The sequence below is a fragment of the Sceloporus occidentalis genome, unplaced genomic scaffold (genome assembly GCF_023333645.1).
Source record: "Sceloporus occidentalis isolate IW3139 unplaced genomic scaffold, rSceOcc1.0.p SCAF_1, whole genome shotgun sequence".
NCBI lineage: Eukaryota > Metazoa > Chordata > Lepidosauria > Squamata > Phrynosomatidae > Sceloporus > Sceloporus occidentalis.
In genome coordinates, this window is record NW_028316981.1 from 26461518 (window position 1) to 26484811 (window position 23294).

Consider the following 23294-nt stretch of genomic DNA (forward strand, 5'->3'; position numbering starts at 1 on the left):
GATTTGGGGTTCATTTCTATGATATTTCATTATGTATATGCAAATCTTCCAAAATCCAAAAAGAAATCCTGAAATCCAAAAAGCTTCTGGTCCCAAGCATTTTTGATAGGGGAGACTCAACCTGTACATTAATATGTGAATAAATGTTGACTTAAAAATAATCTTTATTTCATCAGGGGAGCAGAAATGGAAACAAATAAGAGCAGTATGACACCAAAAACAAGATATCAGAGATAACCAGCGAGTGCCTCTTCACTGTCTAGAGGCCTCTAGTATTAAGCCAGCTCCCTCTTTCTTCTTTCCTCCCCTCTCACAACTGCAAAACAGTACTCTGAAGGGGGAAAGTGTAGTACTCTGACCATTCCCATGCCAAGGCGAACCGAGGGGAATGTCTCCAAAGGTGAACCAACTGAATGTGCATTAGGTTCCAAATCACCTTCATTTATATATGAAAATATTTGTTGTTGTTGTTGTTGTTGTTGTTGTGTGTCTTCAAGTCATTTCCAACGTATGGTGACCCTAAGGTGAACCAATCACAAGGTCTTGTTGGCAAGTTCCTTCAGAGGGGGTTTGCTTTGCCATTGTCATCCTTTGAGGCTGAGAGAGTGTGATTTGCCCAGGGTCACCCAGTGGGTCTCATGGTTGAGCGAGGATTTGAACTCTGTTCTCCAGTCATAGACCAATGCTCAAACTACTACACCTCACTGGCTTACCTTGTATCAGGCAATCTTAGCGTGGCTCAGGTCTTTGAGCTTTTACAACGGAACCTGAGTTTCTGAACTTTGGTATCCTGCTGGATTTGACAACCTACTAGGGAACTTTGAGCATGCCATATTCTCTCAACCTCAGAGGAAGGCAAGGACAAATCCCTTTTGAACAAGTTCTGCCAAGAAAAGGCCATGATAGATTTACCTTAGGGTCATCATACATCAGAAATGATTTCAAGGTACATATTGACTATTGTATATTGTACATTGTACAGTTTGCCAGTAGTTATCTGACTCTGAATAGAGTCAGAAATGCCCTGTTTTTGTAACATTTTTGTTTAAGAGACACTTACGTTTATCTCTGTGATCCTGCTGGGTTGCTCTGCTGTTGGATCTATGCTAGCAGGGGCAAAGGTGGTGGCAGTGACACTGGGAACAAGATTAAAAAGCTGCAAGTGTAGTTTTGCTGTTGTTGTTGAGTGCCCATTCTAATTCTGTTCCACTGTTTGCATTTTACTTCTTCCTTCAGTATAACTCAAAACCATGCTTGACTACCATCACATTTCTAATCAAACTGTTCCTAATCTACTTTGTACATAATATTATTTTGTTTCAGTACCTGTTAAGAATGCAAATACTTGATCTTAAAGCCAGTTGGGCATATGAACCAAATGACAACCATATGCTCCAGGAAATTAAAACAAGAATTGTATTAATATAATGAACATTGCAGGGATATCTGTGCAAGGGGTGAGAGTAATCGGCTTTCAGCCTTATTTCCTTCTTTGTTGATGCTGAGTAGTCTTTTTTGTTCTTCTTAATAATCCTTAATCCTAATTAATCCAATCCTCAAAATAATAAACCAGTAAAGCAGGAATGGGGAAAACCTTCCCCTCAATTTTCCATACTTGAACTCCCAAGAGCACAAGTCAATATGACCAGTGGTAGTAAGGGATTCTTAGAAATTCCAAAACATCTGAAAGAGCAAAAGCTCCCCCACTCCTGTTGTAGTTAAACACACACAGACACACAAATGAACACTGGTAAATATTGGCTTCATCCAAGAAGCTTTAGCATAATCACTTGAGCAAATACTGGATGGACAGAACTGTGAATGAATACAATATTGAGTACAATGAGTAGAATGAAGAGAGCATGATGTTGCTAGAAGGGATGTGGACAGCAGAGGTCATTGCCTTAGGGCCTTATTGCACCTAATTCAAAGCGGATCACAACACATTAAAATATCCACATTCAACATTATATCCCAAATCCCCTCCCTTAAAACAGGATTAAACATGATACAATTAAATTTGGAAATTAAAATATCTATTAATTAAATAAATACAGTGCAGTGGATTCTGGTGTTTTATCTTTGCTCCCTAATCTGGATTTCTAAGTGCTCAGCACAGTCTATCAGGGCAAGGAGATCAGTGCCTGTTAGATATGCCACCTCCAGATTTAGAACAGAACTTGGAAATACTGGCCATGAATTTGTACTTGGTGCTACTCCCAAAAACTCACCTTGTAAGCAGAGCACCCGCCCCCCAATCGCCCAACACAGCCAGTTCCCTGTTGTTGGAGACAAGAGGGTTTAGCTGTTTTCTGGGAGGTGGAGAAGCTGCAACGGGGATCTGGAAGAGATCTCTAGGGATCCTCAGGACATCCCTGTGGAGTACGTCCTTACAGTGCATCCAGTTACAAGAAAATAGCTCATCCTCCTTCTGTCCAACAACAGGGAAATGGTCATGGTAGTGGTAGGGTTATGCTGCTTTCAATGTAGGCATTTGAAGGGATTCTGGTTGTTGCATGGGTACAACAGAAATCCATTCTTCATAACAAACAAGTGAGCTGTGATGGCATAACTATAACTTACACCATTATAATTCAAGAACAGGATGCCAGCCATTATTTTTCAAACTTCCCAAATTGCCCATTCTGTGGTGATTCTGGGATCAGTAGCCCAGAGAAGTAGACTTTTCATGCTCTGTTTACTCCCATCCATCCATTCCAGCATCTCAAGAGAGGTATTTGCACCAGTTTGGCCTTAGTAAAGCCTGCAATTTTTAAGAACAGAAGTCAGACATGAAAATCGCAGATTAAGTCTGGGACAGGGCAGTCAAGGCCAGCCCACCATTCAAAAACCAGTGTGTAAAGAAGCACTGTAGGCATTCACAACGCCAGTCCTGTTCCCCCCACCCTCCTTTCCAGAGTGGAATCTCACTTTGAATACTTTCCAACTGCTTGACTCTTCAGTGAGGATTATGCCAACTTCTTACTCTCAGTTGGACTGAAAATTGAATTGTAGAATTCCATGAGGAGCTTGGCAGATTTCCTAGGCCTGTCACCTACTACGAAGTGTCCACATTTCTCAAGCATCTGGATTTGGTAGCTGGGAAAGACAGCGGCTAAAACTTCTGCACCAGATGGATCTAACACCTACAAAAAGTATTAGTGAGTTATGTGTGAAATCCACATTTTTAAACGAAAATTGAGTGCACCTATTGCTAAGAACTGGAACTGCAAACTTTTTCAGTGACAATTGATCTAGAACAGTGCTGGGGGAATCTCCTAGTCCACTCCAGTAGAACAGACACCATTAAAATTAACAGATTTATTTTAGCAGTCAAGGACCACAGACCACATCCTCAGATGCACACATAGAATGCAGTCTTGGAGGTTCAGGTATACATATAATGGGCCCTTGGTATCCACTGGGGTTTAGTTCTAGGACCCCCTGTGGATTCCAAAATCCATGGATGCTCAGGTCCCATTAAATACAATGGCATAGTAAAATGATGTCCCTTATATAAAATAGCAAAATCAAGGTTTGCTTTTTGGAATTTATTATGTTTTCAAGCCATGGATGCTTGCATCTGTGGATAAAGAATCTGTGGCTATGGAAGGCCGACTGTACTGACTATGTGTGGGTGGAGTGAATATAAACAGAGAATTAACAAGAGTGAGTTTAGATGCAGAATTTAACTGGTAATGACAATTACATCAACATCACTCTCATAAATCTGTATTAGGAATATAATGTTAGAAATGCACATTTCAAAAGTTTACTCCCACTGGGTGACATTAAAAGAGTCCCATTTATTTATTTATTTATTTATTTATTTATTTATTGCCTTTTGAGATTGGTGAGAGGTTTTTTGTGTGGGTTTTTCAGGCTATGTGGCCATGTTCTAGAAGGGTTTGCTCCTGATGTTTGCCAGCTTCTGTGGCTGGCATCTTCAGAGAAGATTTGTCTGAAGATGCCAGATGCCACAGATGTCAGGAACATATTCTTCTAGAACATGGCCACATAGCCCAAAAAACCCACAAAAAACTATGGATGCCAGCCATGAAATCCTTTGACTTCACACTGGTGAGGGAGATTTTACAATTTTTGTACATTATTTTTGCACTGAATGCAATTTTGGTGTGGGGTGGGGTTCTGCAAAATATATTCTTAGTATAGACAACATTTTTGCTATCGCTGCTGCTGACACAAATTCTGGCCTGAATTTACTAAGGCAGTTATGAATGCATAAGCATCATAGTTACTTAGCTACATAGAATCTCCTGAATTCATGAATGTGTAATCACTGAAGTTACTTAGCTTTGTAGTGTCTCCTGAATTCATTAAGGCAGTTATGAATGCATAACCAACATAGATATTTAGATCTGTAGTGTCTCATAAATTCATGAATGCATAACTACTGTAGTTACCTACCTCTATAGTGTCTCCTGAATTCACTAATGCAGTTACGAATATGTAACTGCTGTAGTTACTTAGCTCTGTAGTGTCTCTTGAATTCACTAAGGTAGTTATGAATGCATAACCACCATAGTTACTTAGCTCTCTAGTGTCTCCTGAATTTATTAAGGCAGTTATTAATACGTAACCACTATGGTTACTTAGCTATGTAGTGTTTCCTGAGCCAACCCCCCGCATCCCCACTTATCAGGCAGCGACTGCTGTAGTTGACGGAGGTCTATTCTCATGTCATTTGGGAAGCAGCTCACTAATGTTCCCACCCTCATCCCATGAGGAATCTCTAGTGTGACAGTGACAAGCACTCACTGGGCATCGCTCACATAAAGAGGAGTGGGAACATCACTCAGCTGCTTCCTGACAAAGGATCATGTCAATTGCAGCTGCTGCTGCTCAGTGAGAAGAGACTAGGAAATTTTCATAGTGCCTACATATCTCCTAAACTAGGAAATATGTAGGGAGCATGAATAGGAAACAGTCAAAAGGGTTTCTTGTTTCCTGTTGAAGTTGTCCAGGTGTTTGTCGATTTCAAGTCAGTGTGTAGTTCTAGGTTACACATTTGTAACTGCTTTAGTGAGTTCTAGTCACTATTCTCTCTCTCTCTCTCTCTCTCTCTCACACACACACACACATGTAGAGGGATGAACAAACTCAAAGTGGTAGATATCTCCCCCCCCCCCTCAAGTGTGATAAGTGTGCCTTGATGCATGGAGAACCCTTTCTTATTGACAATAAACTTTGTGAGTGTTCTTTAAATCCCTAGAATGGTAAAAACACAACTGCAATGATGTACATTTCTAAGTCTACAAAGGGGATGTCACTAACAAAATATGACAACTGTAATGTAGGTGAAATATTAATCTTATATACGGACATAACAAAAATTATACAATTTGAGATAAATGCAAAATGATAAATTCATCAACAGAAAAGCAGTTAATGATGTCTGGTCAAAATTGTCAACTGCAAGACATAACCAATGTGAACATCTGTCATAACAAGATATTCTAAGGACCAGGCTAACAAAATAACAAGAGGAGGGCAAAAAGACTAATTAAATAGCAAATCTGTGTTTAACTTTTGACTGCTTTTTATAGCTTGGTTTTACAGAGTTAGCACTAGCCAAGTACAGCCTTCAGAAGGCTGTGAAAGGGGTGGATGAGAGTGTTATATCCTAGCAGCTTGACTTTCAAAGAATCAGATGGAAAAAGATGAAATTAAGTTAGGGCAGTCAGAGGCAGGGTGATGATCTGAACAGGGTTTTGGTGGCTAGGAAAGTGGAAAGAATGTGAGGAGTTCATGTTTGAATTGTTTTAAAAATAAATCCTGACTAGTTACACACACACACACACACACACACACACACACACACACACGTGTCTGACTGTTTTCATGTAAGAATTGAAAGGGGGAAACGGTCGCATTCAACCACACTGAATCCACCGATCAACCTAGTCAGTTGTCCTCAGTAGTGGTCACTTTGAGGTCTGAGTATACCAGATCCAAGGAGGGATCTTGAGGGTAAAAGATAATATGAGCAGGTTGGAACTGCGGTTCTGTCACATGTATGTTTTTACTTATCTCTTTGCATGTCCTTTTATCGGCATTTGTTTTAATTTTTGTGAGGTGTCTTGAGTTCTAATTTTGGAGCAAAGGTAGAATAACAACAACAACAATGAAAATGCCTCCTTAAAAGCTACCCATTGGCCATGTTGACTGGGGGATCCTGGGAGTTATTATCCCCAAAGTAAACATTTCCATGCTCTGTTGTTGTTGTTGCTGTTGTGTGCCTTTAAGTCATTTCCAGCTTATGGTGACCGTAAGGCAAATCAGAGAGCCAGTGTGGAGTAGCAGTTTGAGTGTTGGACTAAAAGGTTAGAGACTGAGATTTGATTCCCAGCAAGGCCATGAAACCCACTGGCTAACCTTGGGCAAGTCACACTCACTCAGCTCAGTGGAAGGCAATGGCAAACCTCCTCTGAATAACTCTTGCCAGGAAAACTCCATGATAGGTTCACCTTAGGCTTGCCATAAGTTGGAAACGACTTTGAAGGCACACAACAGCAACAACAAGGTGAACCTATCTCAGGGTTTTCCTGGCAAGATTTATTCAGAGGAGGTTTGCCTTCCTCTGAGGTTGAGAGAAGGTGATGTGCCCAAAATCACCCAGTGGGTTTCCATGGCTGAGTGAGGATTCGAACCCTGGTCTCCAGAGTTCAATGCTCAAACCACTGCACCATACTGTCTCTCACAAGCTCAGTATTCCAATTCATTTCATATTTTGTTTTTAAGCCACAGGCCATTTTAGAAGTGTTGGCTGAGGGTTCCACATATTCAGTTAATGGTGCAATGCAGGTAGAAATATTATAGGAGTCTGTTCTCCTGAATGGTCAGATGCCCATGTATCATAGGATCATAGGATCTTAGAGCTTAAAGGGGCCACAAGGGGCATCTAGTTCAACCCCCTGCCATGCAGGCATACACAACTAGAGCACTACTGGAAAATGTCCATCCAGCCTTTGTTTAAAGAACTCCAAGAAAGGGGAGTCCATTCTTCTGCCAAGTCAATTTGTTCTATAGCTGAACATTTCTTATAGTAAAGAAGTTATTCATGCTAAAAATTGTGGGGTGAAAATGTTTTGGCAAGACCTCTTTTATTGTAATTTGATAGGGATCTCTACCTCTGCACTTTCCGAAGACTTCTTTTGATTATGTGGAAGTTCCAGGTGATGATTAAGAGTTCTTAAAGGGATTCATAATGTAACAAAAACTATTAGTGAGATCAAGTAAAATAATTAATTTTAAATAGCACCCAACAACTCCACAACTAAAGAAAACAGAGCAACAGATACGAGGATATCGTGTACCTTACCTTGTCATTCTTTCCCCAAATAACTTGCAATGGAGCTTTGATCTTGTTCAAGTTGTCCTGAAGGATGAACCTGGACTCTTCACTTGTGATGTCCACAAAACCTACACCAGTAAAGAAGGAGAGTTAAGGGTTGTTTCCCTCACTGTACTCATCATGGTACATGCCACAGATGTGCCACAGATAATATGTGGATCTGTTTTGCAGCTTAGCAAACTGTGGTGGTGTGAAACCGTGGAAGATCACCCACCATGTCCTATCCAAGCTGAAACACCACAAGGTCACAACTAAATTCTCCTCCATTCTGTGTGACTTTTGATGTGTTTTTTCATTAATTTATTCATGTCCTGTTGATTTAACACTATTGAAATATAAATAAAATTGTAGATATAACATGTACAACTTTGTTATATATAGGATCACCCATTATGGGAGCAGCTCAATTAGTTTATTTCTGATTGTTATATCCTGTCTATAAATTGATTCATTCCCTTGCTTTGGGTTGTATAGTAAAAGGAGTTAGAGGCTTGTCATAGTTCTTTTACAGAGCCGTAGTTAAAGGCAAGATTGCAAATTGCGGCAATTCATATCATGAACTATGAATTATGAATGTGGAGTTATAAATGCTGCCATCATTACCAGAGTAATGACACTTTCATTCAATACAGAAACCTGAAAATGACCTATGATTTCTTGAAGAGTGCAAAGAACTCTCCAGTGTACTCTTCAGAAGACCCCCCCCCCAATTGTATATTTAATACTGAAACATGTGGAAGCAAAAAGCAAAACAAAAACAAAAGAAACCCTCCCAACCAAGTAATCAAAGAAAAACCCCACATTCACTCATTTTAAAATTATCTTCACATATTGCCTCCACCTCCAAATCAGGATTCAAGGTAACATAAAAGTTATAAGTATTGCACTTACATTTTCTGAAGAAATCATTATTTGTCTTTTGATAGTCAAGATATGCTTTTAGAAACTAAGGTGGGAAAAGAGAAAGAAAAGTCAGTTTCAGGGCAAGCACAAAGCCATTAGATGCAAATGTTCCTATGTGAAGGCAGTAGGTCCCACTGTTTCTATAACCCCCTGACCCCCCCCCCCCCACTTTACCTCCCTCATGGACTATGCATTTCATCTACCAAGGGCATGCGCTGAATTTGAGGCTGCTTGTGTTGGTTTTTAGTGACGGGCACACAACATTTTTCTTGACAATGAGCTGGAACGCACAGAGACAATCATGGGATGGAATGGGTGAGTGGAGGATAAAGTGAAAAAGGAATGGCATGCAAAGAGAATGGGATGGTGGGGCCTTGTAGGAAGTGCACTTGTCCCTCCAAATTTGCGGCTTTGACTTTTGTGGATTTGATTAGTGAAAGATTTTATTAATATGTTCTCTCTAGCAATATCTAAGTCCACCAGCACAACTCTATGGTCAACTTTATCCAAAAGTTGCACTGAAGGACCTAGCGATTCCCAGAGAGAACATTCCACTAGGCCTTTGTAGCTCCTCCAGCACAATTCTATGGTCAATGCCTGGCAGATGTTGACCACAGAGTTGCACTGGAGGACTTAGACATTCCTAGAGAGGTGTTCTTTCAGGTAAAAACATAGTGTTTTTCTCATTTGCAGTTTTTCCACATTCATGGAGGCCCTGCACCCCTATCCCCAGCAAATGTGGAGGGACAAATGTATTGTAGTTTGTTTTTTAAAATGTAAGAGATAAAATCCAGCTAAAAATCAGATTTAGGAGATCACACACACATTTTTTGCCTGATCCGGGCACAGGGTGGAGTTGGGCTGCAGCAGGGGGAAATGGGTGTTATCACACACAAAGTTGTTGCTGCACTGCTGGCCGACCACCACCCACCCCCGAGCTGTACTTATCTTGCCGATTTTGGTAGTATGGAAGCTTTCCGTCCTTCAAAATTGGCCAGCTCAGGGACAGGTGGTGGTCAGCTGGTAGCGCAGTAGCAATTTTGTGTGTGATAACACCCATTTCCCCCCGTTCCTGCCTGATCCTGTCCTGTGTCTGGATTGGGCAAAAAAGTAATGCAGGAATCTCCTTATTCTCTTTTACGAGTCCGTTAGAGGTCCAAGATCATCTGGAGAAGACTTTCTCTCTGTCCCACCACCTTCTAGGTCTTACTTGGTGGGAAGAAAGGACAGGGCCGTCTTGGTGGCTGCTCCCAGTCTTTGGAACTCCCTCCCTAGAGAGGCCTAGATGGCCCCATCCTTGTTCTCTTTCTACTGACAGGCAAAAACATGTTGCTACAGTCAGACTTTTACAAACTGACAAAGTGTGGGCTTTTAAATGCTATGCAGTTTTGTTTTTAAGGTTATTATATAGTACTTTATACATTTTAATATTTTTTAGGTTTAATTTTTTAACTTCATAACTCCTATAGTTATACTTTTAATGCTTTTGTATTGCTCTAAATTTGTATTGTTGTTAGAGGTCTTGTCCTGATACTTGGGAGAAAGGTGAGATATAGTATAGTAGTGAGATATAAATTGTAGTAGTAGTAGTAGTCATTTTCTTGGATTTGCCCCCCCGAAGAAGGAACAATTACTGTATGTTCCTGAAACATAATTGGCTTAAATACATCTGGATGCTCTCCTCTGAGAACAGCTAGCAAAATGGGCATTAATTTTGCCAAGGAAACTCCATGATAGTATGCTTTTAATGTGTTTTAAATTGTACTATTCTTTTAAATTGTAAGCCACTCTGAGTCTCGATTTTGGGGAAAAGCAGAATATAAATAAATATAACAACAACAACAATAACAACAATAGGTTTGCCTTAGTGTCACCATAAGTCAGAAATGACTTGAAGGCACACAACAACACAACAATTCTGGTTTTTAGTTCATTCTAATATTTCTGTGTTTATTTGTATGCACATGCATTAGCTGTCCATTCATTTGCTCTTAAGTGATAGTTTCCCACCCTTTCCTTTGTGCAAGGTGTATTAATTACTAGGTATATAAAAACAGGCTGAGATAAGGACAGGGATTGATGCAAGATATCAGAGAGTGAACCAATGGCCTCCTCAAGAAAGGCTGTATCCAATGCGGTTCCCATGGGACAGGGAAACAGGGAGTTCCAGCCCGGTTCCAGGTGAAAGGTTGGAATTTGCCCAAATGCAATCTATGACCCAGTTTCCCTCATAACCACAGATTCCAGTCTCTGCTTCTTCTGCCTACACTGGCAGAACAGTTCAAGAGGGAGAAGAATGAAAAAAAGGCAGGCATGCAGAGATATGAGTCATTAGATTCACAATACACAAGGGTCCTCTCAGTTGTGGCATCCCAATTGTGGGATGCCTTCCATTTGGAGGAGTGACTGGGGCCAGCGTTTTGCTTTGTTTTTCCTTTCTGGAAGCAAGCCAGAGCATGGCTTTGTGTTAAAACCTTTGGGGATTAATTTACTTCAAAATGTCCATGTACATTGTTTTACATCGTTGTAGCTTTGAAAGTTGTTCTAGCTGTTGTCTGGTTTAATATGATTTTTAAAATTCATTTTGGTTACTTTTAAAGCTTTCATCTGAACGTCTTTCAAATTCTTCATATTGAATGCTGTCCTGCAATCCCATGACAAAGGGCAGGACATAAATATTTTAACGGCCGTCCCTTTCCTAGCCTGATCAGGGCTGCGGCAACTGCACGCTGCAGCTTCTTTTTGGTGCTCCTTTGGTGCAGCACATGTACTTGCTGCACCAAGGAAGGGCCATGATGTCTCCCACTGTGTGGTGGGGTATGTAGCATCATGCCAGCATGGGGGTTGAGTTTGACCGCATGGTGTGCTATCACCTTGCTCCCACCCCACAGCCTTTGAATAAATACACAAATAAATGGTAGTGCTATGATTCCACTTTCATTGCCATGGTTCCCTCCTATGGCATGCTGGCCCTTGCATTTTAGGGAGGGCCATTTAGAATTCTTTCTCAGACAGCTCTTTGATGTTGTGCACCTTGAAGTCATTTCCAACTTATAGCAACCCTAAGGCAAAGCTATCATGGGGTTTTCTGGGCAGGATTTGTTCAGAGGGGGTTTGCCTTTGTGTCCCTCTGAGGTTGAGAGAGTGTGACTTGCCAAAGGTCACCCAGTGGATTTCCATGGCTGAGCAGGGATTTGAACCCTGGTCTCCAGAGTCCTAGTTCAATGCTCAAACCTCTAGTCATGCTGGCTGTCGGAGAACTCTAATGCCTCGCAAACCCTAGTACCGAACATTCAGGAGTGATCCCATTACACTAGTATTAAAACTACTCCACTGGGTGTCAATTAGTCTCTGGGCAAGGTACAAAGTGTTGGTTATTACCTTTAAAATGGTACATGGGTTTGGGTCTAGGTTACCTACAGAATCACATCTTCCCATATAACCCACCCCATAACCTCAGGTTCTCTGGCAAACATTTTCTTCGGTCAGCCAGAGGACTTTTTCTTCAGCTGCCCCCTGACTGTGGACTGACCTGCCGGAAGAGATTTGACAGCTGAATACACTGTCTGAATTTAAGAGTACTGAAGACCAGTCTCTTCCATCAGGCTTAAATTGTGAATTTATAATGATGAATTTTAAATGTGGATTGTTTTAATATGTGTATATCTTGTCCTTTTAAACTGTATATAGAACTTTTTAAATTGATGAGTATTTTAACTGATGTGCTTTAACTGATGTTGTGTGTCTATTAATTGTTTCCCCCCCCTGCCTCAATCCATAAGGAGAGGTGGGTAAGAAATAAATATTTAATATTGCTATTATTATATTATAATGGAATCACAGTGCTATTATTTATTTAGTGTGAAAGACCCTAAATTTGGGCCAGAGTACTACAAATAACAGCATGCCCTCTGTACCTGTGTGTTCAGTATTTTGGGGGCCTGGTAGAGTCCCAATTTGATGAGCTCTATCATCTGCTTTACAGTTGAAGGTATGAGAGGATTGTCCTCAACATTTAATTTGTCCTGATTCCAGATATGCTTGATGTACTCAGAAACAGTCGGACTCCGCAGACCTAAGATTTGGGAGATAAGATACATATTTTGAAAAAGACCATATTGGCAAACCAGTCTAAAAAGTGAGATTTAGAACTGTTCCATGAAGATGCCTAGTGCCATTCTAGAGCTTGTTCTTGATGGTTAAGGATGTGCCATGGGTGTGAGGGGCAAATGAAGGTTGTCTACAGGGAAAGCAAAGAAAATAGGTATGAAAGTGGTCACAACTTGTGGAGAAAGGAGGAATAATGGAATTGGAGAATGCAGAGAGGGATCATGCCCAAAATTGCCACCTGATGGAAATCAAACAAACAAGTGTTGACAGGTTTTTGAAATAGCAATAGGACCAATTCATGATTTGAAGGGTTGACAATCAGGAAACAGCTGTTAACAAATTTGGGTTGTGCTGAAATACCTGATGAACGTATTGATTTCAGTTTAACTTAGCCATGTATGAACACATTGTCAGATTCATAAATTACATGATTTCTTTCTTTATGAAAGGCCCACATCCCAAAATAAAAAAAAATTAGGGCATCTTATTCAATCTAAATAAAAGGATAAGCCTTTCAGCCCTCAGATAGGTCACATCTTATATTAAGGGATATCTGCCAATCCTATAAGGAATAAGCTTTCCAGCTCTCAAATATGGGACATCTTGTATAGTAAGGGACACCTGGCAACCCCTAGGTATTGTGCAGCTATTATGTCTTTTCCTCATTAAATACAAGCATTTTTTTCTTGTCAAGAAAAAAAATATGGAAAGTGGTGACACAATACAGAAGGTTTAAAGGCATTGGCTAGAATCCCCTTAGGTCTAATTTGCACTGCAGAAATAATGCTGTTTGACACCACTTTAACTGACATTGCTCAGTGCTATGGAATCCTGGGATTTGTAGTTCATTGTGGCACCAGAACTCCCTGACAGAATAGCTGCACAATACCTAGGGTTATCAGTTGTTCCTTAATATACAGGATGTCCCTTATGTGAGAGCTGGAAAGCTTATTCCTTATTCCTTATAGGGCTGGCAGATGTCCCTTAATATAAGGGATGTGCCCTATCTGAGGGCTGAAAGGCGTTTTATTTTATTTTATTTTATTTAGACTGAACGAGATGCCAGAAACCCTTTACTTTGGCATGTGTAGCTGTGTAACACAATCCTATGCACTTCTACTCAGAAGTAATGGACTTTGGCCTTCAATACTCACCACTTGGGCAAAAAAGGGATAAATAGCCCACCTCCGATGGATAGCATGCAGCATAAACCCCAGCAACCATTCCTCCCATGGAGATGCCAACCAGGTGAAATGGCTTTCTGTTCAGACCGACACATTCAACAAACTGAAATGAGGAGCAGAAACAAGGAAACATTGTATGATGGAGATTTCAGCTCTTAATTACTCATTTAGGGCACTTTTGAAGAAGTCCCTGATGGGTATGCTGTAAGACTTTTAGGTGATGTGAGAAGACTAGCAGCAGAACTTGGGAAGTTGGACCTTTTGGACTACAACTCCCATAACCAGGAGATGTCTGGGAAATGTAGTCCAAAAAAACTTCTCCAAGCTCTGGAAAAAGGGAGGGTACTCTGAGTCACTCACTGATACTGCTTCTTCTGGAAGCTCTAGACAACATGGCAGAGGTAGTGACAAAAGGGTCAGGGCACAATGTTGCAACAGACCTGATTGTCACAAACACAATGTGTTGTCCCTGGAGTTATCTCATGACAAGCCATTGCTGAAGTGAAATGAGGAAGTCAGGGAAGAAAAAGGTGCTCTTTCCTCCTATTAACCCGCTGCAGTCCCTTCTGTTCCATACTGATGTTTAAAGGTTGCTACTATTGAATATTTTCTGTTTTCTTGACATGTTTTTTGATATCATTGTGTTGAGCTCAAGTCAGTGTGACAGGCTGGACAGAAGTGCCATCTGCTATGCTCATGCTGACTTGCCATATGCATTAGATATTTGTTTGGATAAGGGAGGTGGCGTTAAGTCTGTCCAAACTCTATTTATTCCCCTTGACCACTACCACCACTGCCACCAGCTATGTCAGGTGAATGGGTTAGGATGCAGAAGCCTATTATGTCTCTTATTTGGGTGTCCTGTCTGCCAATCTGCTAGTTTCAAGTGTGCACAATTGTTAATAATAAAGAGCAGACTGGGATTCTGTAGTTTGCTCATGAGCCTCCCTACCCGATCTGACAGAAGTGGTCTTTGGGGTAGAGTTACTTTCCCCTCATAGATGAATCGCTCTAGAGCTGGCAAGAGTGGGGAGACCTCTGGCCTGTAGGCCTGATTTCTCCTATGAAGGGTCATATCCTGCCCATAGAGTGTCCAGAGAAGGTCCCTATCAAAAATGGCATACTTTCAGTTGGGGAGCTGCACAAGAGAGAGTGAGAGTGGGATCTCTTTGGCGCCTCCAAATATCTGACTGGAGATAAGGAATGTATTTTGTGGGCATATGGTGGACTCCTCTTTGTGTACCATTCCATCCTGCCCTGCTCACCCTCTCAGTTGGAAAGGTGAAAGGGTGAAGGAAGGAGAGGGTAGAGAAAAGCACACTTTGGGAGCTGACAGAGTCCTGATCTCAGTGGGCTGAGTATGCCTGGCTTCTCTTTCCTTCCTCTTCCCTGTACTAATTGTTGGACCAGTTCTTCATTTTGCCAAAACCTTGAATCCTGTCTTTTGGTTCTCAAGTTGTTTGTTATCTCTCCCCATTTTGCATCATTTTAATAACTAATGAGCATCCTTTCTGCTTTTCCTACAAGGTGTTTACAATGAACTTCTGAGTGCCCCTTCCATATTATTAATCTATGGTGCTAATAGTCTCCAGCCATTGTCTTTAAAATGGTCCCCAGCTACCAGCAATAAGAGGTTTGAGCCAAAGTGTGTTGGTCTTTTTGGTCACCTTCAGCCCTGTCCATCAGCTGAACTTTCTCCCTCAGCAACATCTTCCCAGTCTTCCTCCTGCTACCAGCCTTCCAGCTGCAATATGTATGATGGCAGCTGGATAAAAACTTTACCTGGTGTATTCTTGCAACCTGAGCAGTTCCTGTGTAACTGTCACCCTCCAGGCGGGTGGTATCTCCATGACCAGGCATGTCAACACAGATTATGTGGAGATCCTTTGGAAGGCACTGTGGAAAGAAGACATTGCTTATGAAATAAATGATTCAAACAGTAACAATTGCTTCCTTCTAGTATCAAAGAGTGGAATGAATTTAGGACTTGATCACACCAAGATTATAAGGTGACCAAACAGTGTTTTTGTAGGAAATGCAGACATACTGGGCTGGGAACAGTCATTATCACACAGCTCTTCCAAATCGCCAAGCTGCTGCTTCTGCCCTTGCCTCTACCTCCCTCCATAGCCATGCTTCTCTGCCCTAAGCCTTTCCCAGCAAGCCTTTTGGACTATATTTATTTATATTTATTTTATTTTTAGTGCAATTGCATGATCATAGCAATTCATTAAGTAAAAACATAAAGGAAGAAAGGAAAAGAAATTGAAAAAGAAAGGAAAGGGAAGGAAAGAACAGCCTGCTTGGGAATAAGGAGGGAGAGAGGAGCAGAATCATGGCCACTAACACAAAGTGACTGCCTTTCTGACTTTGCTGCGGCTCTATATTTCTGAACTGAAGTTAGCCAGTACATGACATTGGCTAATATATACATATATTTAAAATAGTTATTTTATTTATTGTTATCATACATATGCTCTCTTTTGGAGTTGTATGCCATCTTTAAGGCTATTACAACAGAAAGGCCAGACTAAGGATTATTCAATTGAACTAACATTTACAATATACACAACCCATGGGAAAGTTCTCCCGCACAATCCTCATTGGAAAAATGGGGGCTATGCAAGAGCAGAGTTGTTTCTCCTCACTCATAGTGCTGCCTGAATCAGGAGAAAAGAATGGAAACATACTTTGATGACATCCAACCACATGTCCTTGCTGGCTGTGAACCCATGAAGGAACAGCATAGATGGCTGGGGCCCAGGAGTCCCTCGGTAAGAGTAACAGAATGTGTAGTCTTTGCACTTGACATATTTTATCTTCATGCCAGTTTTCTGACATTTGTACCTATAGTCAAAGGGAAAGAAAGTTGAGTGGCCAAGAGATTCTACATAAGAAAAATATGTAGAGATTCTACATAAGAAAAATAAGAAACCAAAGCAAAGGCTTCGAAGGACATATAATTTGCTATTGCTTAATCCAGAGTTCACCTCTAAAATTAACCATACCTATTCTGCCAAACCTGCAAATCACAACAGTGAATTTCAGAGACCCTTAGTTCCAAATGCCTGTTAAAACAAGCAGGAGATACAGCAAACTGGGAATCCCCATCCTTCCAGAGAATGAGCATTTCAAAAAAGGGGGTTTACTAATTTGTCTTCAACTTTTAATGGAGAGAACTGGTCCTGAATTTTGGCAGAATGATTTTGGGAGTGATGGAGTGAGTTTTGGGTGAACATTGCAAGCTGCCTTCAGATGTATGGTCCATCTAGGTGGCTCAAGACTATCAACATTGACTGACAGGGATCCAGGGGAGCAATATTGTACCCCAAGCCAACAAAACTGCCCACACTTGTGTTAGATACTTCTTCATTGTTTTGTGGATATTTTTGAATGTTATAGGTATTTTATGTAGTTGCATGCTTCTTCTGTGTTGTTCATTGTTTAATTTTCAAAACTGGATGTTTTGAAGTAATAATCAACAAGGAAAAATGGTCACCCTCTACCAAAATGAGCCAGTATCTAATACATCTACACATCCAGTATAAAAGTCACCTTGAGGCCTAAGTACCTGATGCAGGGAGGGATCTTAAAGATAAAAGGACAAGGTGAACAATATAGACCCAAGGGTTGAGATGGCAGCACCAGTCTGGATCAATATCCCATCATAGGAAATTCAAATTATCTAGAACAGACTAGGCAACTATGTCAACGATAGGGTCCAAAATTGACTATTATCCCCCTCCCAGTAGGACACACGTACACATTTCTGCCAAAGCAGAAGAGATGGCATGTCATCTGTTTTCAACCTACTTCCAGCCACTGGGAGAGGAAATTTAGGGTTTTTGAGGGAACCGTGGAGGCCATATTAAGCAAAACTGTTGTGTTTGGGGGCGGAGGGCAGTTTTGAATGGTTCTGGGCCATCTGAGAGTCAACAAATCCTTGTTTCTTTTCTGAAAATAATTGGGGTGTTTTTTATGCCTTTATTAATTATTATAAGACAAAGAATTGCATACATATACAAATATCACTTAGCAAAATATACCTAAGAGAGGGAAAGAAAAAAAATATTGAATCTATCTATCATACATCATTATAATTGTTTTCCCATAATGTTGAAATCTTACCCCATTTCTCTTCATATTGTTGCACGGTTCTATTATTTTTTGACATTGATATCATGTCCGAAGTTGCTAGCTCATTCAGCTTCAAAGACCATTCCCTTATTGTTGGAGTTCTGCTAGATTTCCAATTTTTTGCCCAAATCAACCAAGCAGCCGTTATCATATATAGTAAAGTACTTAATTCATCTTGAACCAAATAGTCCTGTATTCCATCAGTTATATTCAGCAAGAATAATTCTGGGTTCAGGGGTATATTTTTCCTTTAGGGTACTAACTATAGTCTTATGAATCAGTTTCCAATTTTTTTTAACAACATTGCACTGCCACCAAAGATGATAGAAGGAGCCACCTTTTTTCTTACATTTCCAACATATTGAATTACCATGTTTGGCTATTTTAGCAAGCCTAGTTGGAGTCATGTACCATCTGTAAAATAGTTTATAATAGTTCTCTTTTAAGTTGTTACATGTAGTAAACCGTAGGTTTCTTTTCCACACATTCTCCCAACTAGACAAAGGTATTTCTTTCCCAATATTCTGAGCCCATCTTATCATATTAGTTTTCACTGTTTCATCTAACATTTCCATATTTAACAAAAATATGTAGATTTTTAAAATTAATTTAATCCTGCTGCCTTTAATGATCTTATTAAATTCTGATTCTGTATTTTCTATACCAAATGTCTCACTATCCGTTTTCCAGTCTTCTCTAATTTGCCAGTAATTAAACCAGGTGAGATGGGGGTCCAGTTCTAGTATTTCATCTTTACTTTTTAGATCCTCTAATTCTCCGTTTTTCCTTAATAAGTTCTCATATCTTAACCAGGTGTTTGTTAATTTTTTTTCTGTCTTATGGTACGCTTCCTGCGGGGATGTCCACTTTGGTAACCGTCTATATAACTGTTTCTTGTATTTATTCCAAATAATCAATAAAGAATTTCTAATATAGTGTTGTTTAAATTGTTTAATTTCCTTATTTGTTCCATAGCAAATATATGCATGCCAACCTAAATTTGAACCACATCCTTCAATATACATCATTTTATCATCTTCTAAGAGGATCCAATTTCTAATCCAATTTAAAGCACATGCATTATGATATAATTCTAAATTGGGTAGTCCCAGTCCGCCTCTATTCTTACAATCTTGCAGGACTTTAAGTTTTATCCTGGGCTTCTTCCCTTGCCACAGAAAGTTCACTATATCTCTTTCCCACATCCTAAAAGGGATCTTATTATTTGTAATAGGCAATGTTTGAAACAAAAAAAAAGCATTCAAGGAAGAACATTCATCTGGATTGTTGCGATTTTGCCTAATAAAGATATTCGTTGTTTTCCTTATCTTTTTAGATCTGCCTTTATATTTTCCCATGTTGTTAAATAATTGTTTTTATAAAGGTCTAAGTTGTTTTCCATCAAAGTTATGCCCAAATATTTAATTTTGCTTATCAATTGAAACTCTGTAAGGGCTTCGATTTCTTCCTGTTCCGTCTTAGTTAAATTTTTGGTTAACATACCTGTTTTCTTTTTATTCACTCTAAGCCCAGATAGTTTACTAAATCCGCCCAAGACTTCTTCTAATCTTTTAATTGACTTTTTTGGATTTTCCAAAATGACCACAAAGTCATCTGCGAGGGCTTGAACCTTATATTTGTAATGCGCAAATTTAAGCCCTTGTATTTTATCATCATTTCTTATCTTATTATTGAGTATTTCCATTACAAGTAGAAAGAGCAGTGGTGACAAGGGACAGCCTTGGCGTGTCCCTTTTTCAATATTAATTGAATCTGTTTTCTCTCCATTCACGATAATTCTAGTACTTTGTTTATTATATATATTCATTATCCAATTCTTAAATCTGCCCGATACCCCATTCATCCATTACGATCTCTAAAAACTCCCAATTCACACTATCGAATGCTTTTTTGATATCCAAAAATACTAGCCCTAGTTTCCTTCTTCTATATATTTGAAAGAACTCTATTACATTAACAATTAGTCTAATATTATCTTTCAGGTGCCTTTTCGGGAGGAAACCTGCTTGTTCCGGTTTAATCATAAGAGAAAGTATTTTTTTCAATCGCTCAGCAAGAATGGATGTAAAGATCTTGTAGTCAGTGTTTAGAAGAGAAATAGGGCGATAATTCTCTATTAACTCTGGGTCTTTATTTTCCTTTGGAATTAATGTTGTTACAGAATGACGCCAAGTTTCTGGGTATTTCCCCCAATCAATATCATTTATAGTCTCTAATAAGCGAGGTATTAATTCCTCTTTAAAGATCTTATAAAATTTCCCTGTCAAACCATCCAGTCCTCGAGCTTTGTTTTCATTAAGCTTTTTAATTGCACTTTCTAATTCTTCTACTGAAATTGGTTCGTTTTAACTTATTAGCTTGTAGTTCTGTAATACCAGCTTGAACTTTATCTCTTATATATTCTCATATATTAACTCTCTTTTCCTGTGTTACTTCTTCTGCCTTATATAATTTCTTATAAAAAGTCGTAGTTATTTCCTTTAGATTGTCCTGATGGGTGGCCGTTATATTTCCTTTTTTAAATTTTGTTATTGCTCTCTTTTCTTTTTTCAGAGGCTTTCAGGGAACAAAAAGGAGTTGAGGCTTCCTAACATCTCTGGTCTAGGAGAAAAGCTGGCAGGTTTGGCTATGAGGGAACCTGGAGCAATGCAATTTGACAGAGAAGGCTGAGCCAAGTACCAGAGATATAAATTCTCCTCCCTCTTCCACAAAGGAGTGTTAGTATGAATTTTACAGTATGGGAGGATATATCAGTCTTATATTGTAAGCTGCTTTGGGTCCACTAGTGGGGAAAAATGGATATTAAACAAACAAAAGAACAAGAAAAATCAGAACAAACTGAGTTTTCCTTTTGTAAACCTGACTTCTGTAAAGCTGACTTGTGTGAACTCTCATTTGACATTATTTCTGTTGTTAACTGCCATCAACTTGGCCTTGGTTTATGGTGATCCTGTGAATGAGAGACCTCCAAGAGCCCCTATCCTGAACACCTCTGCTCAGATCCTACAAACTCAGGGCCATGTCTTCCTTGATTGAATCTATCCATCTGGATTGTGTGGTCTTCTTCTCTTCCTACTGCCTTCTAACTTTGTAAGCATTATCATATTTTCTAGTGAGTCATGTGTGCTCATCATGTGGCCAAAGTACGACAGCCTCCATTTAGTCATCTTGACATCTAGGACCTATTAAAAAGTCTCTCAAACATTGTTTTGGTAAGCTATTGGAGTTACTGCCCTCTCATAAACTAATCAGTTGTGCACTTCTTAATGGGGCAAACTGTCACTGTCCTTTAGATGTAGCCCATGACATATCAAGAGTAGGGTTCAGATGAACTAACTAGATGAGGAAATCATTCTGCATATCAACCAAGATATATATAGTACTCACCATAACCCAAACCTGATGAGTAATAATGGATGCAAGTAGTAAACTGCAAGAAAAGCAATCAATAAGATGCCTCCAATGGAGCCTATGATCACCAGGAATATCTTGATCAGAGAGAGATCCATGATTCTTCTTAAGATTCTTCTTCTTTGCCTGCAAAGAAACAAATGATTAAAATCCAACAGGATGATGAAAAGGGATGAAGAAGGCATGTGATATAACTTGGATATATATAATTTAAAATGAGTTAAACCCACACATACAGACAGCGAGGAAAGAGAATCTACTGTTGGATCTTTATTTCTCTTACAAAGGCTGCATTCGCACTGCAGAAATAATCTAGCTTGATTCCACTTTAACTGCCATGGTTCCATCGTATGGAATCCTGGAGCTTATTGTGGCACCAGACCTCTCTGACAGAGACAATTAAATGTCTCACAAAACAACAGTTCCCCAAATTTCATAGCAGTGAGCTATGGCAGTTAAAGTGGTGTCAAACTTGATTATTTCTGCAGTGTGGATGCAGCCGAAATGAAGTTCTTTGGAAATATGCTCCTCTCCACATTTTGTCTTATTCATTTTTAAAAAACCCTATTTAGCTTGAATTGAGCATCACAGGAACAAGAAACACGAGTAAAAGCTGGTATGGTGGCTGAGTTACAAGTCAGGACAGGAACTCTCTGGTTCAGGTCTCATCTGTACAATGAACCCACCTTTGACAACCCCGGTTTTCAGTCTCAGTCCCCTAATCTGTTCTACTTGGAATTACAAGGATTGTGACTGGATACTATGGCTGAGATACTACCTGGTCAAGCATAGTGTAAAGATTTTACAGGCCAACCCCAGGATTCAGCATTGAGTTGTGATAGTTCCTCCATAGCCATTGCTGGTGGAGAGGCAGGGCAGGGATTAGAGGAGTGTGGTTATATTCCCATAGCCAGATGGAGTCCCAGGACATCTTCTACCAAGATCCAATAGGTCCTCTAAACATCTCAACAGGTGATGTCATTGGTTTATGTCTAGTTGTTGGAACCCAGTCAGATACTTCTCCAATTCTGGGTATGCTTAGCTTGGAGAAGGGAAGGTTAAGAGGTGACATGATAGCTATGTTTAAATATTTGAAAGGATGTCATATTGATTGAACAGGTTTGTTTTCTGCAGCTCCAGAGGATAGGACCCAGAGTAACAGATTCAAATTACAGGAAAAGAGATTCCACCTCAAAATTAAAAAGAACATTCTGACTGTAAGAGCTGTTTGACAATGGAAGACACTCAGAGAGTGGTGGAGTCTCCTTCTTTGAAGGTCTTTAAACAGAGGCTGGATGGCCATATGTCAGAGGTGCTTTGACTGTGCATTCCTGCATGGCAGGGAGTTAGGTGGGTGGCCCTTGTGGTCTTTCCAGCTCTAAGGAGTCATTCAGACATCATTTTTTTAGCGCAACAATGTGAATAATTTCACTCATGAATTCTGGGTTTGTTATTCACAGTATGGAACTGCATTGATGCGCATCTCTGAAAGTTCTGTTGCTGACATATGAATAAAGATGGAGTTGGCTATGTGAAAGCATTCAGAACATGTTACAAGGCATGCAGAGTTTTACCCCGGGTCTATTCAGGTTTGTTCACATTGGTTAGCCACACTATTGATGATGGGGATCTTTTTTTAAAAACATGGGGAAAAACCTGATATCAATTATCCCAAATTAAATGGGTTTTTTTGGCAGCCCCCCCCCCAACTTAATTGGGTGCATTTGGGATGCATGTGAACAACGGAGATTCAACTGGGATTCTTCCTGCAATATTTTCACACTGTGAATAGCCCCTAAGATTCTATGATTCAATTCCCTCCGCTCTCTGCCAGTAACAGAATAGCGAGCAGGGTATTGCAGTGCAATGGTGAGTTCAGGGATAGGGATTTGGATGACGCAGAGAGAGGAAGAGAATGCCAATCTCTACAACGACCAAGAAATGCATACACAAACATAAGGTGGACTCCCACTTGCATATGCCACTAACAGGATGCTGCTCTTTGTGTAAAACACTTGCAAGTGCTGTATAAATGATGTGTATAATTATTATGAATATTTATATTCACTATTCTTCGGCATTGTCATAGAATCATGCAATCATAGAGTTGGAAGGGATCCCATAGGCCATCTAATCCAGCCACCACATGAAAT

General features: G+C 39.9%; 1 protein-coding gene across 1 annotated transcript; it reads right to left on the minus strand.

The window, feature by feature from the left end:
* Positions 1-2858: 2858 nt before the first annotated feature.
* Positions 2859-21239, minus strand: LOC149321264 (monoacylglycerol lipase ABHD6-like). The gene is made up of 8 exons (XM_089493531.1): positions 21118-21239; positions 16263-16419; positions 15355-15468; positions 13543-13675; positions 12196-12353; positions 8267-8321; positions 7343-7443; positions 2859-3146 (listed from the first exon to the last, which is right to left on the minus strand). The coding sequence occupies exons 1-8, from the start codon at positions 21237-21239 to the stop codon at positions 2970-2972; spliced, it is 1017 nt and encodes a 338-aa protein (XP_089349657.1). The 3' UTR covers positions 2859-2969.
* Positions 21240-23294: the final 2055 nt, after the last annotated feature.

Coding starts and splice junctions, on each gene's coding strand:
- LOC149321264 (XM_089493531.1), bottom strand. CDS start 21,239: ATGGATCTCTCTCTGATCAAGATATTCCTGGTGATCATAGGCTCCATT. Junction 16,420..21,117: donor CTCATCAGGTTTGGGTTATG/GTGAGTACTATA, acceptor CTTTGACTATAG/GTACAAATGTCAGAAAACTG. Junction 15,469..16,262: donor TGTGGTTGGATGTCATCAAA/GTATGTTTCCAT, acceptor TTCTTTCCACAG/TGCCTTCCAAAGGATCTCCA.